Source organism: Apis cerana, linkage group LG13 (genome assembly GCF_029169275.1).
Source record: "Apis cerana isolate GH-2021 linkage group LG13, AcerK_1.0, whole genome shotgun sequence".
Classification (NCBI taxonomy): Eukaryota; Metazoa; Arthropoda; class Insecta; order Hymenoptera; family Apidae; genus Apis; species Apis cerana.
Window position 1 is genome coordinate 3,400,352 of NC_083864.1, and position 16,654 is coordinate 3,417,005.

At 40.5% G+C, this 16,654-nt stretch overlaps 1 protein-coding gene across 4 annotated transcripts in view; it reads right to left on the reverse strand.

The window, feature by feature from the left end:
* Positions 1-1,406: 1,406 nt before the first annotated feature.
* The window catches only part of LOC107998782 (broad-complex core protein), a 66,701-nt gene continuing 51,453 nt past the window's right edge, over positions 1,407-16,654 (reverse strand). For 2 of the 4 annotated variants that reach the window (XM_062083582.1, XM_062083581.1), the window contains exon 6: positions 1,407-12,353. In XM_062083582.1, coding sequence (XP_061939566.1) covers positions 11,998-12,353 — 356 coding nt within the window. In that variant the 3' untranslated portion in view covers positions 1,407-11,997. Of the gene's footprint in view, positions 12,354-15,131; positions 15,408-16,654 lie in introns of those variants that run through there. The other 2 variants (XM_062083587.1, XM_062083583.1) reach the window with 1 other exon arrangement.

The window sequence follows — 16,654 nt, forward strand, 5'->3', positions numbered from 1 at the left end:
CATTTTCTCTCTCTCTCTCTTTCTCTCTCTCATTCTCACTCTCACTCTCTCTCTCTTTCTCTCTCTTTTTTAATTCTAAAGAACGCCTCAGTTCATCCTCCGTTCCTCGTCCGTCGTCAACACACACATATGGAATGCTCGAATTTTTTTTTTTTTGCGGCAAGTTTCGTTGAACCGGTCTCGCGTTCGAAATAATATCCCCCTATAATAGTATAATAATAATAATAATAATAATAATAATAATAATAATAATAATAATAATAATAATAATAATAATAATGATAATAATAATAATAATAATAATAATTCCCGTTTTACAGCGAAATAATTTTCACAGGAGCGCAGTTTCGAGCGAAGCCATCCTTCGCCAAAGTTTTTCTCATATATACTATACTACATACGATAAATACACACATTGATCATCAATTGATCAATCGGTTTTCAACCCCTTCTCCTTACTTCCTCTTTCCCTCTCTCCGTTCCCTTCGCGTCCATCATTCCATTTTTTTCCTTCCCTTTTTCTTCTTCCTCTTCTTCTTTTTTTTTTCTTTTTTTTTTTCTCTCTCTCTACGCAAGAAAGACAAGAGGTACATTTGTTATATCGATAATCAGGAAACGAAGGTTTCCCCGGGGTTTGCATCCACAAGACGGCGAAACAACCGGGCGGAGAATTCAATCGAATACGTTGTCTTTTTATATATATATATATATATATATATAAATATATATATATGTAATATCTATTTATTTATATATATATGTATATATATATATACATATATGTATGTATGTATATAGATTTATGCGTTACGCGATATATTATGATATATGCGGAAAAAGAAGCTCGTTAATCGTTTACGGAGCACACTGAAGAATCGTATTTATCTTTTTTTTTTTTCTTTTTTTTTTTTTTTCCCCCTTTTCTCTTTTCCCCCTTCTCGATTAATAATAAACTGCAAATTTATTCGCAATGTTATGTTACACGGATGGTATAACGGCGATAACGGAACAATATATATATTTCATTTATTCATTCATTTATTTATATATCTATACTTTGCATTCTGTAAAATATAATAATACGGTGACTGTTGCGCGGTACACGCGCGACGTTCCCGTGCACACTTTTCGATTCACTCTCATAGATCTCCTCCACCTTATCCTCCTCCTTCTCCTCCTCCTTCTCCTCCTTCTCCTCCTTCTCCACCATCTCGATCATTTCTCTCGTCGCGTGAATCGAACAATCGATCGGGGAACGAAAGGGGAACGACGCGCGTCACCCTGCTCGCATTAATACCCAGACAATGTGTAGTGACAAAATAGAAGACAAGTAAGTACAACAACTATTGTAGCTTAGATGAGAATCTGTAATTATTGCCGGGCCTCAGACGCGGAACGTTTTTCCATTTTTCTTTTTTTTTTTCTCCTCCCCCTTTTTTTTTTCTTTTTCCCCCGACTTTCGTCTCGATCATTCGATACGCGAGGGGGGGGGGGGGGCAGGCTCTTCTCGCGTCGATTCTTTTTTTTTCTTTTTTCTTTTTTTCTTTTTTTTTTTTTTTTTTTTCGTTTGGCAGTGACTTCAGTGATCTCGAACCATTTGGGAGAAACGAATCGTCTCTTCGAGCTGCTCGATCGTTGATAAATTCGATGATGAATTCTTTTTTCCTTTCCCCGATGCCCTTCGCCTCGGAGGAAGCGAATGGCCAGGGAAAGGAGAAACATTTGTCACACGAAACGAAGCTCGAACAACTTGTTACTTTGGATTCGTTTTCGAACGATTGTTTCGTTCGGGTTTGGAAATTTTAGAAAATTTAGAAGGAAGCCTCTTAGCTTAGATAGATATATATGTATGTGTATATATATATGTATATATATATAACGACGGATAGACGATACGAGCGATAATATCGGGCGTTTTGTATGCCTGAGGCCACGGCAACTGAGGTATTTCTGAACGAACGCACGCCGTGTCGCACAATTTCTCTCTTCCTACACGCTCGAACGAACAGCGGCGAACGCTGCTTACAACGGAGGCTCGTTTTCTTTTCCATTTTCCTACGATTAAAACGCTTTGTTCTTCCTCTTCTTCTCTCTTTCTCTCTCTCTCTCTTTTTCTTTTAAATCATTTTTTTTTCTCTTTTATTTTATTTTATTTTATTTTATTTTATTTTATTTTATTTTATTTTTTTTTTTTCTCTCTCGTACTTTTTGATATCTTAACTACCGGAATCATTTCCATCCATTAAATCGAAGACATGTTTTATGTATTTGTATTCGTTTTGTACTTGTACTGTTCAGCAAGGCAGCGTGTTGCACTTTGTTTACAATTACAATTATAGTCGGGCCGTGATTGTCCACGAAAGATTCCACAACGTCGCGAATGATAATTTTATTTTTCCCCCCTTTTTTTTCTCTCCCCCCCTTTTTTTGTTTCGCTTTGCCTCCCACAAAGATTTCTCGACTGTGTTACCGTGCTTTCCCCACTTTCTCCCACTTTTTTCCTTTTTCTCCCCTTTTTTTTCTTTTTTTCTTTCAACATTTTCTCTTTTCTCTGCTCTCGATCGAAAATCGAATGAAAGATCGAATTAAAAAAAAAAAAAAAACACGGGCATAAGGCGAACGATATATATGATATATTCTCGATTCGAGAATGTTAAATTATATGCGGCCAATAATCGGAACGAAGAGTCAAATATTTGATTCGAGTATTTGGTGCCTCGTATCTCGTGAAGGATCGAATCGAGGAAAATTGAACTGTATCATCTCTCTCTCTCTCTCTCTCTCTCTCTCTCTCCCTCCCTCCCTCTCTCTCTCTCTATGTCTATGTATATGCATGTATGCATAAAATACGCTCGCAACACGTGGATCCTTTTGCGCTCGACAACCCGGTCTATCTCTTAATAATTTGTGCTTCGTATTTGTAAATTACGGGACTAAAATTAATCTTATAAACGGATGGAAACCATCGACGCTTTTTTTTTTTTTTTTACGACATCACGACAAGGATAAGTAGTGAGAAGTGTTGAAAGAAAGAAAAAAATAATAATGATGATAATAATAATAATAATAATAATAATAATAATAATAATAATAATAATAATAATCAAAAGAGCGAGAAAACGATAAATTGTCACGATGTGTGGGCGATTCGCAACGGGTCTCAAAGTTTAACGCGACGCAGAGCGTATTTGTGTGTGTATATATATATATATATGTGGGTGTATGTGTGTGTTTCTTTTCTTTCTCACTTCGAAGCATTTTGCATTTTGCGCGCACACATCGCGATCGATCGATATTTAAGAAAAAAAAAAAAAAAACAAGATTTCAACGATCACAACGATCGCGACTGAATCGATAATAAAAAAAAAAATAATAAGTCTAATGCTAAAAATTATTATTACAATAATTGCAAGAGTAATAATAATAATAATAGCAATAATCATGAGTAATATAATAATAATAATAATAATAATAATAATAGCGATAATTATGATAATGATAATAATTAATAATAATAATAATAAGTATCCAGTAAGTTCTCCTTGACGCGTTTAAACAATCACTCTCGAAAAATCGCTGTAACAAATCGGAAAGAAAGAAGAATTAACATAAAAAGTAAAACCAAGGAGAAATCTTACAAAATAGGCCTATATAATATTTTTTTTTATGCGTGTTATGTATGTATACGTACATATCTGCATATATATATTTATATACATAAAAAGTTAACATAACGTGCCATCCGACTCCTCGTCAAATATTTATATATTTCGTACATCGTTCTTCCTTCCTTTTCTTTTCCTTTCTTTTCTTTTCTTTTCTTTTCCTTTCTTTTTTATTTTCTTCTCCCTCTTCCTCTTCCCCTTCCTCTTCTTCCTTTCCTCGCGAGCTAACTAATTGATTAAACTATCCCTGGTAATCGATCGATCGATGATCTTACATGTTGTCTTATATACCGATCATAATAAACATCAGTGATAACGTTGAACAGGTAAAAGACTCACGAAATACAGAAGACAGAATTTACAATTTACACGGGAGAGCGAAACGTAAAAAATACGGGTTTCTCTTCTCTTTTCTTTTTTTTTCTTTTTTTTCTTTTTCCTTTCGACGATTCCTTTCGAAGTGAGACATAGATTTGCATCTATGTATATATATATATATATATTAGGACAAAGTCACAGACGATATGTAGACTTATATGAATGGATGATACCCGACGCGGTTTCTGTGTTGGCGTTGGTGGTAGTGGAGACCGATTTGCAGACGCCGTGATTATATATATACGAAAAAAAAAAAAAAAAAAGAAAACGAACAAAAGAAAAATCTCAACGGTGAGAGATGATCATCCCGTGTTATCGATGCAAATGGATATTTCCTTTCGACGCTTGTTCCGCTTTCCTCTTTTTCCAGAATCTGGATATACAAGGGATATCCCCGATACTTGAGAATATATATATATATATATGTGTGTGTGGGGTGTATGTATCGCCGCTTTTATCACCGCTGAGAATTTCTGTTCGTTCCGATCGTATCGCGTTGCATGCGACGATACAACGTCGTCCTCTCTCGATCGCGAATTTTATTCGCATACGCGTTTGCCCTTTTCGTATACGTCGCATACATCGTGCCACGTATCAACGACCCGTTCCTGTGCTATCGTGCTTTGTATCCGGGACGGTTGATGATGAAGAAACTTATGAATAAATAAGACCCAGAAAAATATCGGCTGGGAACGGGTCGATGATTATCCCCTCGCAACGAAAGGAGTGGCGAATTTCGCAAATTTGGCAAGAACGATACTGATATAATACATCTCACGCTGAAGAATACGGCGGGTATTTTTTTTCTTTTTTTTTTTTTTTTACAATATTTTTCTTCTGTGTCGTCTTTCGCATAAGTGTGTGTGTGTGTGTGTATGTGTTTGTGACAAAAAGGGCGCACGCTACACGAATCGAATTACATTTGTTACACGTTATATGAGCGGATATGAATCAACCGTTGTTTATATTTTTAATCCTAGCTTCTCTCTTGTAAATGCAGCATTCACTTAAAAATGATTCCTGATTCTTTCTTAATAACTATCGTTACAGTTACAATTATCGATTAGACAGTAGAGATATCTTTTTTCCTTCTTATTCTTCTTCTTCTTCTTCTTCTTCTTCCTCTTTTCATCATCTTTATCATTCCTTCATTTTTTTATTTTCGTTTTTGCAATTTTCCCCTTCCGATAAATTTAAAAACTTTCGTAACAATTAATTTATACTTAAGGTTTTGTTAATATTAATTATGGCACAATATAAATATTATATTTAAAGTCTTTTTGAAGACATAATAAAAATAAATCTAAGTAGTCTTTCTCCTATGCTCGACGTTATTTTTTTTTTTTTTTCGTTCATTTCATTTTTTTTTTCTTTTTTTTTTTCTATCAATTCATCAGTAATCATACATCCCTAAGCAATTTTTTTTTTTATTTTCGATTCGAAGATGCGTTTCTTTATACTCTTTTCGTTTCTTCTTTCCCCTCGTAGTTCCACTTTGTTTTTGATCCCCCTTTTGAAAATCATACAAAAATTTTGCTCATTTTTTTTTTCGTTTTTCTCTCTCTCTCTCTTTCTCTCTCTCTCTCTCTTTCTCTCTCTTTTCACAATCGAAAACCGAAGTTAAGATTTTCGTATCAAAAATTAATATAAGTCGCGATAAGTTTCTCGAACTTTCACGATATCTCAGACCCTTGAAACTATCGTTGATTTTTTCTTTTTCTTTTTTTTTCTCTCTCTTTTTTTTTTTTTTTTTGTTTAAGAAACAAAAAATTGCACGTGAAACGACTAAATTATAAATGCATATCATGGAACGGTTTTTCAAAACGATTTCGCGTCCTGCCTGTAAAAGTACAGCGAAACAGTTAATTGCGGAAAACGATAAAATTGCATCTTATCATTGAATTCATGATTCTCTTCAAGGTGGATACCGTTCGAAAATCCGAGAAATTTTTTACAATTTCCCGATGCTCTTTGGTAATACAATATCACATGATCAAGAAAAAGTTTAAACCAATCGAAAAAAAAAAAAACAGTCTAATCAGTCGATTTCTCCCTACACGAGAGGGATTACAAAAAAAAAAAAAAAGTCTGGAAATTAGTCAAAAAATAAATTTTAGACCTTAATTTAAAAATCGATAATTCGCGGATTAAAAATTATAAAAATCAGCCTTCTCGAAAGTAAATTCGCGTATCAAAATATTTCGTCACAGCGCCAGGAAATTAGCTCGAGCACGTCACGTGGCAGGTGCTCGAATTGCGATTGAACAAACTCGTCGATCGAACGAAAGATAATGTGACAACTAACGTATTATAACAAAGACCTCTACTCAACAAACGTTTTCTTCTTCTTTTTTTCTTTTTTCTTTTTTTTTTTTTTCCTTTTCTTTTTTTTTGGCGTATGAAGTTCAACGGTTATGACGGTTCAAACGGAAGCTAGAATCTACGGTAGTATTGATATTGCCGCGAAAAGTTCGTCGAACCGAATGGACATTAAGCCATTTAATGGCGTAATTCGATGCGGTGTTGCGGCACGCGCCAAGTTCCACGAACTTTCCCTCACAATTAATCCGGTTATTCGGTTTGTTCGGGGTTCACACAGTATAAAAATTCTGCAGAAGACAAGTCGGTTGTGTTCGTTTTTTTTTTTCGTCGGTGCGATTCACGGTCGACAAGAAAAAAGGGAGTGTGTTATACAAACGGCGTTTTTTTTCTTTTTTTTTTTTCTTTTTTTTTTTTCATCTTGAGGCAACAATAACCACGTATCGTCCTACACGGGGACGCCTTTTTTTTTTCCAACGTTCAGTTCTTCACACGATCGTAGCCCATTGCCAATATACGATATAATGCCTATGCCGGTACCATTTTTCGATATCCTTTCCTCTGCAATTCACGTCAGAGGTACACGTTGCTTATCGATTATTTAATAATTATTTACACGCACGAGATATTAGAATGCAAATAAAAATAGACAGTTTAAAATATTTTATCTCTCACGTCTCTCGCTCATTCACACCCTTCTTTCCCTTTCTTTCGTTCCCTCCTTTCACACCCATTCTCTCGCTCACTCTCTCTTTCTCATATTCTGTTTCATTCTCTCTCTCTCTCTCTCTCTCTCTCTCTCTCTCTCTCTCTCTCTCTCTCTCTCTCTCTCTCTCTCTCTCTCTCCTCTTTCTCCATTTAGAACTCCTTATGATTTTTTTTTTAAATAGCATACGAGACGAAAATCCATGCATTAAAATTCGAAAAAGTTTCGTATAATATTCGCTTTAAATCCTAAAACGATTAGTGATAGTAATAATGTTGGTAATATTCGTTTCTCGAATAAGAAGATGCGACGCGCGGCTAACTACTATTTTTTTTTCTTTTTTTTTTTTTTTTCTTTTTCCTTTTTTCACCTTTTCGTAGTAAACAGTAGAAGACCTAAAAGTTCTTTGTAATTTTTTTCCCTTTTTTGTTAGTTCGAAGACGTTGGCACATTGGAAATAGATTTTGTGTGTATGATATATACTATAATATAATTTTTTTTTTTTTCGTTTTTTTTTCTTTACTATTTTTTAAGATTTTCGATTCAACACCGTGTCAGTGTACAGTGGGTCGAGTACCCTGAAGAGATATGTTATATTATAATCCGAACACTGCGTTTCGCCCCTCGATTCACGCACGACAGCCGATCTCAAGGAACGCGTTATCTCGCGTGAAGAGGAATCGTCGGGAAAACCTATTAAAAAAACCTTTGGTCTCACAAAAAAAAAAAAAAGAAAGAAAGAAAGAAAGAAAAAACAAAAAGAAACAAAGTAAAATAAAATCGCAATAATCGCAGTCAAATCCACTTTGGTATCGTACCGATTCGCAATTCCCGAGCCGATATAAGCTCGACGCTTTTTCTTTTTTTTTTCTACGTGGTTTTCCCGCCAAATTTTCCAACGATTCGCAATCAGTTCTCTTCTCTTTTTTCACGAAATGAATTTTTTTTTCTTTTTTTTTTTTTTTCAAAAAACGATCGGATCAGCGGTCGTCGATCGTGAAAGCTCCGGCAGCGTTCGATATTAATCTTCTCGGCATAAAAAGTCTCGGCTTTTTTCCTCCTTCCCCTCCTTTTACAAATATTAACTTACACAACACCGAACATCGACCTAATTCCGTATACTTTTTGTTTTTTTTCATCATATATTCTCTAATATTTCTCTCGATCTAGTATACCCAACTGAAGTGACATCACAGAATTTCCCGATATCGATTAATCCAATCAGTGTATTACATATGCAATTTGCCCACACGCCGTCAATCATAATGTGGAACGTAATATTCTTTTCTTCTTTTTCGTTTTTTTTTTTTCTTCTTTTTTAGATCCCTCTCCCAGTTCTTTCCTCCCTACCCTCCCTTTTTTTTTCTTCCTTCTTTTATTCTGGAGCTTCGAATACTTCATGATACTAGTTTCGATACATATATATATATATCACAGAATTATAAAAAGTTTCCAAAATGACTAGGATAATTTTCACTAACGAATTACGTTTCGAGCTTTTCCCCCTGCCCCGTGGTCGAAAAGAAATTTTAGGAAAGCAAAGATGTTTCTATAGATTTTTTTTCCCTTCGCGAAATCGCCTCTTTTTTTCTTTCTTTCTCTTTCTCTCTCTCTCTTTCTCTCTTTCTCTCTCTCTCTCCTTATCTCTCTTTCTGCCTTTCTCTCTTTCTCTCTCTCTCTCCCTCCCTCCCCCTTCCCCGAAAAAAAGGAACGTTTCATTTTCTTTTTCTTCTCCACATTATGGTTTGACCGGCCGCGGAAAAACTTCTTCCCCTTTATCTCAACTACAAATGTATACGTAATTATTTTAAAAACTTCCATTTTTAGGAAGACACCTAAATCTAAAATCGTATTTTTTCACGGTATACTTCTCGTTTCGAAGATATGTTTTTTGGAAAACCTCTCTCTGTTCTCTCTCATCCTTCTTCCCGTTTCTCTTTTCTCTTTTTTCTTTTCTCTATCTCTCTCTCTCTCTCTTTCTTTCTTTCGCTCTTTCTCTCTCTTTCTCTCTCTCTCTCTCTTTCTCTCAATCTCATCTTTCTCTCATCTCCGCGCTACCGTCGCTAAAACCCGAAAAGACGCGTGCAATTTAATCTATCCTCGTTAAATATTTTCTCCCCTCTTTTCTTTTCCTTTTTTGTTTTTTATCCCCCATTACTACGGAACCTAGAAATTAGACGTAGACGTAATTTGTTTTATCATTTTTTCCCCCACGATAATTTGTACTTGCTCGTTTAGTTTATATAATGGCGTTTCATTTTTGTTTCATTTTTCTTTTTTTTTTTTTTCTTTTTTTTTTCCATCTTTGTGAAACCCCCCCTCCCCCTTACGTGATAAAACATCAACTTTGTTTCTTTTTTTTTTTTTCGTTTTTTCGTTTTTACACTTCCGACTTCTCTAAAAACCTGAATTATATATATATGCATTATATGTCGCGCGATAAACAATTGTATTTTAGGGTTTTTCTTCTCGCTTGTACGTTCGTTTCTCTCTCTCTCTCTCTCTCTCTCTCTCTCTCTCTCTCTCTCTCTCTCTCTCATTAGCATGGATGTGTCGTTTCGAAGATTCTAAAAAAGGGCAGGGCAGTGAATTTCGACGATGAATCTCACACAGCGTGAAATCGCGTGCTCGTACCACCACATCCCACTCCACCTCTCCACCAACCCCGAATAATAATCTTTTCTTTGGCCTAATCGGATCCCCCCAGTCTTTTTCCGCATTGTTCTCTCGTTCGATGAGACGAAGAAGAAGAAGAAAAAAAAAAAAGGAGAAAGATCGGAGGTGGAAAAGCGTTTGACCGCCTCGAGAACTGCGTTTTCTCTCTCCTTCTTTTCTTTCCCTTTTTTATCCCGTTAAGACGCGTCCCCTTAAATTTCCCCTTACCCCCTTACTCGTATAATATTGCACATTCGCTAAATGAGCCGCGTGATCTCGCGGACGAGACGAGAAAAGGAAACGAAAGGAGAGGTGTGCGAGCGCCCCTCCTCCTTCACCTGCCCTGCCCTGCGTTCGTTCACTATCTACGTCGAACTATTATATATTCTTTCACTCGTTCCCCATTCTTATAAAACCTGAACAAGAGAATATCATCGTTATCAATATCGTATGAATATAATATATATATATATATATATATGTATGTATGTATATATATATACAAGTTCAAAATATTATTATTTTTAAAGAGTTAAAAATATAGTCTGTAATTTGCGCGCACGACGGACCTGTACACGTTTCCCTTAAAAGCCCAAACTATACTTCTCTACTTGCACTTTTCTAACCTGCTCCTCCTTCCCTCCCCTCCCTCCACATTATTTGTAACGTCCCCACGCGAAGAATCCTCCCTTCCTCTCCCAATCCACACTGCCTCTGCACTTCGCCCCCCTCCCCCCCTCGCCCTCTCCACACGACTACAACTTCAGCCCTACTCCCGTTCTTTCCTCCCGAAATTTGAGCACAATTATTTGTAAATTGAATTTCATTTATTTAGGCCTAAGATTTATCCTCGATCTACAATATTTCCAAAAAAAAAAAAAAAAGCGGGTTCCGAATACCTTCACGCGAACCACCGAATTTCCCTACCCTTGTGCGCGTGTACAAACTTCAGCGACGTTATACTCACGCATACCCACTCACGCACTCTCTCACTCTCTCTCTCTCTCTCACTCTCTCTCGCTTTCTCTCGATCATCTTCCCATTTTCCAAACCCTTCCTTCCTCGTCGATCTCGTCCAGCTAAACGGCAAAACGCTAGCAAGAGATATCTTGTTATAAAATTGACATGATTATTCGCAGGGACTGCCTTCTAACACGATCGGTCTCGACGATCGACGAAACGCGCCCGAACGGGCGAAAAAAAAAAAAATTATCTTATATCGACGTGTTACATTCCTCTTATTACACTCGGCTCGCTCGCTCTCCCTTCGGTCGGGCCGACTTGCTGCTTTTCCACTTTCTTCCAACCGCGGGAACGTCACGTGTCTCCCTCTCTCCTCCCCTCAGTCCCGCGGTGAAGAGCGGCATTTGTCAAATGCGACCGGTCTTCTTCTTCCTTCGATATCCGCTCCCTTCCTCCCTCCCTCCCTGCAGCCTCGACGCAATGTGGAATGTAATTCTCGGCTCGCGCCCCTCGCGGTGAGAGAGAGAAATAGAAGCTCCCTCGCCGAAACCGAGCCGAATAAAAGGAGAGGTTTCTTCTTCTTCTTCTTCTTCTCTTTCGATTCCATCTCTTCTTCTCTTCTTTGGATTAATCGCAGTCTTGAGGAGAGCTACAAAACGACGAGAGCAAACTGAAACGCTACGAGACGAGGAGCGCGAATCGGCTCCCTCGATGACGAAGAGCGTGCGCTTGCGGGCGGATGAGGGGAGGGCGGCGGGAAATCCGGGGAGAAGAGGAGCCTCGAATCCAAGAGCCGAGTAAGGTGGCGAGTGAGCGTGGCGTGGAAAGCATGCGGCTCGAGTCGTCCCATTTTTCTTCTTCTTCTTCTTCGTCCCTCCTTCCCCGAGTAGTAGGGAGAATCTATCCATCCATCCGTCGTCGTTCCCGAACCCCCGCGTCTCTGTGGGCGGGGGAGGGGGCACACGGAGGGGACAACAAGGGGATGACACTACGGTGGACCCGGATAACGGCCTCGCGTCTCTCGTTTTCTGCTCCTCCTCCTCCTCCTCCTCCTCCTGTATGTATCCAGATGCGTCGCAGCGTGTGTATTGGTCCGCGAGGATCGATGACGGTGGCCGATCACGCGTGGAGATCGGCGGGGGTGAGCGGCGAAAAGTCGGCCCACACGGAGGCTAGAAGATCGGAGGCGATGATGAGGATGACGATGATGACGATTGTGACGATGATGGCGATGACGATGATGAGGATGTGGATCACGTTGCGTGATAACGTCCACGGGGACGGGGAGACTGTAAGACGGTTCCGACATTTTCATTGCGGCTGCTGCTGCATCTGGGCGTGCTGCATGCTGCCTAGAACGTTCTTGATCGCCGTCGTCTTGAGCAGCCTCTTGAGCATACCGCTCGAGCCACGATGCTGGAGGCTCTTGTGCGTGGTGAGCGAGTTCTTGGTGCGGTACCTACGGTTGCAGAACTCGCATACGTAGAGGGTGTCCGATTGCTCGTGCTTATCCTGGAAATGACGCTTCAGGGAGTAGTAGCATGAGAAGTTGCGACGGCAGTACGGGCATTCCTGAGGCTCGTTTATACCGCCCGCCGTAGGCGGCGGCATCCGGTACATGGCAGAGGGAGGCGTCACCGGGGCTGGATGCATCCCGTTGCCCGTACCTGAAAACGTCCGTCCCGCGTCAGAAAATTATCACTCCCACATTGAAACACGAGAAACAACGTTCTTCGTTCTTTCGAGGATCGATCGAGAAAGATTTTGTTATTGTATCGGTGATTGTCATCCCGATTCCACGGTTAAAAAAATACTACTTCCTTCAAAAATTTTCCGTTCCCTCGTTCACCATCATATTTTATTTCTCATACAAACTTGGCCATATGTATATACGATTCGACTTTTCTCCTATAGATAATTAGTTCAGCTTTTACATATGTATCTTGCTTCGACACTACCGCGGCACACGACTGGTTTAAGCGCGCGTTAGAATCGTGGCTATCGATTATCGATACGGTTATTCATAATTTTTAACGTATCGTTTATCGCTTTTTACCCGAGTTTTCCAAGTTATTGAGCCAAGTTTAAAAGTGTAATTCATCTCGTCGCTTCTTCCGTTCTGTAATTACAGATATCATAATAATTATTCGAAACGAATCACCGACGAAATGAAAGGAATCGTCGTCTCTCTCGATCTTTACGCATCATCCATCAGCGTAAGAACTAAACGTTGTTCTCGTGTCAAAACACGAGTTGAGGATCCCTTGAGGACCCCGTATGTGTACTTCTCGAACGTTCGAGGGGGAGAAGCGAGGGGGGAGCAAGGTGTCGCGAGGAGAAGGATACATATCATCGTATAGGTAGTTTAAAACGGCGCAGGAATTTCGTGTTAGACGTGGCGAGTTAGAGAAGTGAGTGGTGAGTTGAGCAACAACAACAAGTGCGCTATTTCGATAATAATTAGCGGAGCACGCCTCGAACGTTCGATGCAGTTGAACAATTTAAGACTTTCTCCTTCTTTTCCCATTCTCCTCGAGACGACCTCGGCTCGGTTTTAATCCCAACCCTGGGCAGCTGTCTCGGGATCAATTAAGGATCAAGCGCGGGTCGAACTCTTTCCTTCCCCCACTCGCGGGCCGATCGATAATATTACGGGTCGTATATCGGACGGAATTGCAACCGATATCCATGGGATCGTTAATTGACCGAGTCGTTGATTAGTCGAGTGAGTAGAGATGAAGAGGAACCAAAACCACCATGCCTGACCGCGTTTCCGCGATCGTTCGTTCGATTCTGTTCTGTTAGTCTCCCGAAAATGAAAGAGAGAGAGAGAGAGAGAGAGAGAGAGAGAGAGAGAGAGAGAAAGGAAAGAAAAGAAAACAGAGAGACGATTAGTAGTGAAACTCGACGCTTCAGAAGTGCTGCATCGCATCGTGCAAATAAAACTGAAACAAGCTGCCATCGTTTTTTTCCTCCTCCCTTGGAACGATGAAAACGTTGCGTGCGTGCGTGCGGGTTGATCGATTGATAACCGTGCTTTTTTATCGAGCTTGGTTCTGTTTGGTTGTTAGTTGGATCGAAAAAGAAGAATATGAATCGAACGAGATACGAAGGGCATCATGCAGCGATACAAAAGAATGAAGAGTGTGAAGATATCGCGAGATATTGTTCGGCTTCTCGAAGAAAAGAAAAAGGGGGGGGGGAGAGAGAGAAGAAAAAGAAATCTTCGACAGTTTCGAAAATCGGATCGACGATTCATCGACGATCGATCCACGACGCTTCGAAAGCGTGACATTCCGTGTTAGGCAACGAGGCTGTAAAAGTGAGCATTAAGTGAGCAAGTGTACAAAATTCAGCATGCACATACAAAATCGAATCACATCAAGATGCTGCCACAGAAATTAAGGCACACAAATAGAAAGGGGAGGAGGAAAAAAAAAAAAAACCTAAAAGAGAAAAAATAAGATTGAAACAAACGATCACATTAACACGTTACCAAACAGATTTACCAAGTCACAACATGTACAAAATAATAATAGTAATAATAATAGTAGTAATAATAATAATAATAAATAAATAAATAAATAAACGAAAAGAAATTAAAAGGAACCAAGGGGGTGAGGGGTGTGTTAGTAAGGAACAACCTGAAGCGTAATTATACCCTGGAGTACATGGTCTTTCGGTCTTGGCGAGACTAATCTAAGAAAAAAAACTCGGCCTACAATAAATAATAACCCCATTGGAATACGTACGATCGGTCAATTGAACGATTTCTTTCTTTCTTTTTCTTCCATTCTGTTCAATCTCGTGCCCATCATCGTCCCTTCTTCGTTCGTAGCCGCGAACGGAATGAAGGATCTCGACTCGCATCTCTCTCGACGCCGAGTCGATCCCGAGACACATAGGGGGATATATAACGGAGCCGCGAATACCGGAAGAATTCGATCGGCGACCACCGTACGGTACCGAAGAGAATGAAGGACGACGGGAGGAGAAGAAAGAAAAGCAGTTCTGAACAGCAGGATGAACAGGATTGGAGGAGAACGAAATGACGGAACGAAAGCTTCGTGCCGCGAGAGGAGGCACGTAGAAGGCGAGTAGCGGTAGAAGAAGAAGAGGAAGAAGGAGGAGGAGGAGGAATAAGGGTCGATCCACGTGGGAGTCGAGACCGGTTTCTCTTCTCTGGCATGCATTTTCTCCTCGAGAACGAAGAAGGAACGATGTTGAACGCGGTCGAGCCGAGGTCGTAACGAAGGAACGATTACGCGATACCTCCAGCCGCGAGAGTTGGAGTCTCGATTCGATTCAAAGGGAGAGGCGACGGTGGAAAGGGATGGGGGAAAATGGAAGGAAAGGCGAGAAGAAGAAAAAAATGCGTGAGAGGCGTTGTAGAGTAGGTGTAGACGATGCGGTGGTGTAGATGAGAGAGAGGTACGTGTCCCTACCTTATCTAAACCTTCAAAAGAACTTAATGTCAATGTCGCCGGGTCTGCTCTTATGATACGTATATATGTGGGTCATCAGGGAGTTACGCGAGCAATATACCCGCTCGCAGATGACGCATCTGTACTCCTCCTGTCGCTCGGCGTGCTTGTCGGCAACGTGGCGTTTCAGGGATGCTTTGCTGCATAGCACCTTGCCGCACAGCTGGCAGGTGAACAGCTTCTTCGCTGACTGGGTGTTCAGAGAGTTCAAGGTCAGCCCCGGCATAGAGGTGAGCACTGAAACACAACAATGCACCTCATGCAGCTGCAACCGCCACACTTAAAACCCTATCCCCCATATCAAAGGATGACGCAAGCAAGATAAACTCACGATCCCCCTCCCTTCTCCCTCCCTCCCGCCCCCGTCTCTTCTCTAGCTTACTCTTCTCCCTTGCCCCTTCCCCCTCCCTTCTCGTAGATTCATCCCTACCCTACTCGCTCTCCCTCCGTGTTGTTCGCTCGTGCTCTCGTATTCCCTCCTATTTTAACGACGCGATAAATTCAATAATAACGCAATACGAACGCTTGCGGACGAATGCGAAACCTCAGGAATCCGAAAGGAATGAATATCGAGCGCCGGGAGGGGGGAGGGGGGAAGGAGGTTCCGTTTTTTCTCTGGATAGAAGAGAGGAGAAAAAAAGAAGAAGGAGAATAAGAGGAGGAAGAAGAAGAGAGAAAGAAGGAGAAAAAGAAATCGTTGTATCAAAAGTACGAGGAAAGAATTTCCTTTCTTCCTTCCTTCCTTGCTTCCTTCCTTCCTTCCTTTCTTTCTTTCTTCTCGACGATGCCTTTTCACGCTACTGGCTTCTGGCTTCTCTCCCCTCCACACGAAAAATTAAATTCAAAGAACCTCTTTCCGCGGCGGAGACGACGGTTCGGGATTCAAAGTTTTTTTCTTCTTTTTTTCTTCTCTCAGCTCGCGGTGCTGAGCGAGCTTCCTTTGAAATAATAATCGCGCGGAAAAAAGGGGGAAAAGAAGAGAAATGTACAGCGAAATACAATATCGTATCGCGATCGTCCTCGTCGCGCGGATCATCGTCACCGCGATCCTCCTTATTTCCCTCCCCCTCCCCGACCCTCGTTGGCATTCCGCGGACATTTCCACGGCCTCGACCCACCCCGACCTTTTCAAACATCGGCGGGGTTCAAACGGGGGTTTATTGAGAGATTCGAAGGAGGAAGAGGAGAGGAAGGGGTGAAAATAGACGAAGGAAAAAAAAACGAATCGAGGAGGCACGTTCGATATGGCGACGTGCTCGAGATGCATTTCGGGGGGAGGGGAGGGGGAGGGGGAAAGAAGAAAGAGGAAACTCTTGAAACGACGTTTCGAAATGGCCGACCGTTTTGGAGGGGAGGGAGGGAGCGTAGTAAGAACTTTCAATGGCAGTTTTTCTTCCCTTCTTCCTTTCTTTTTTCTTTTCCTTCATCGAAACCTCTGGTTCGACTGAAACTAAAAAAAAAAAAAAAAAGAAAAGGGAAAAAAA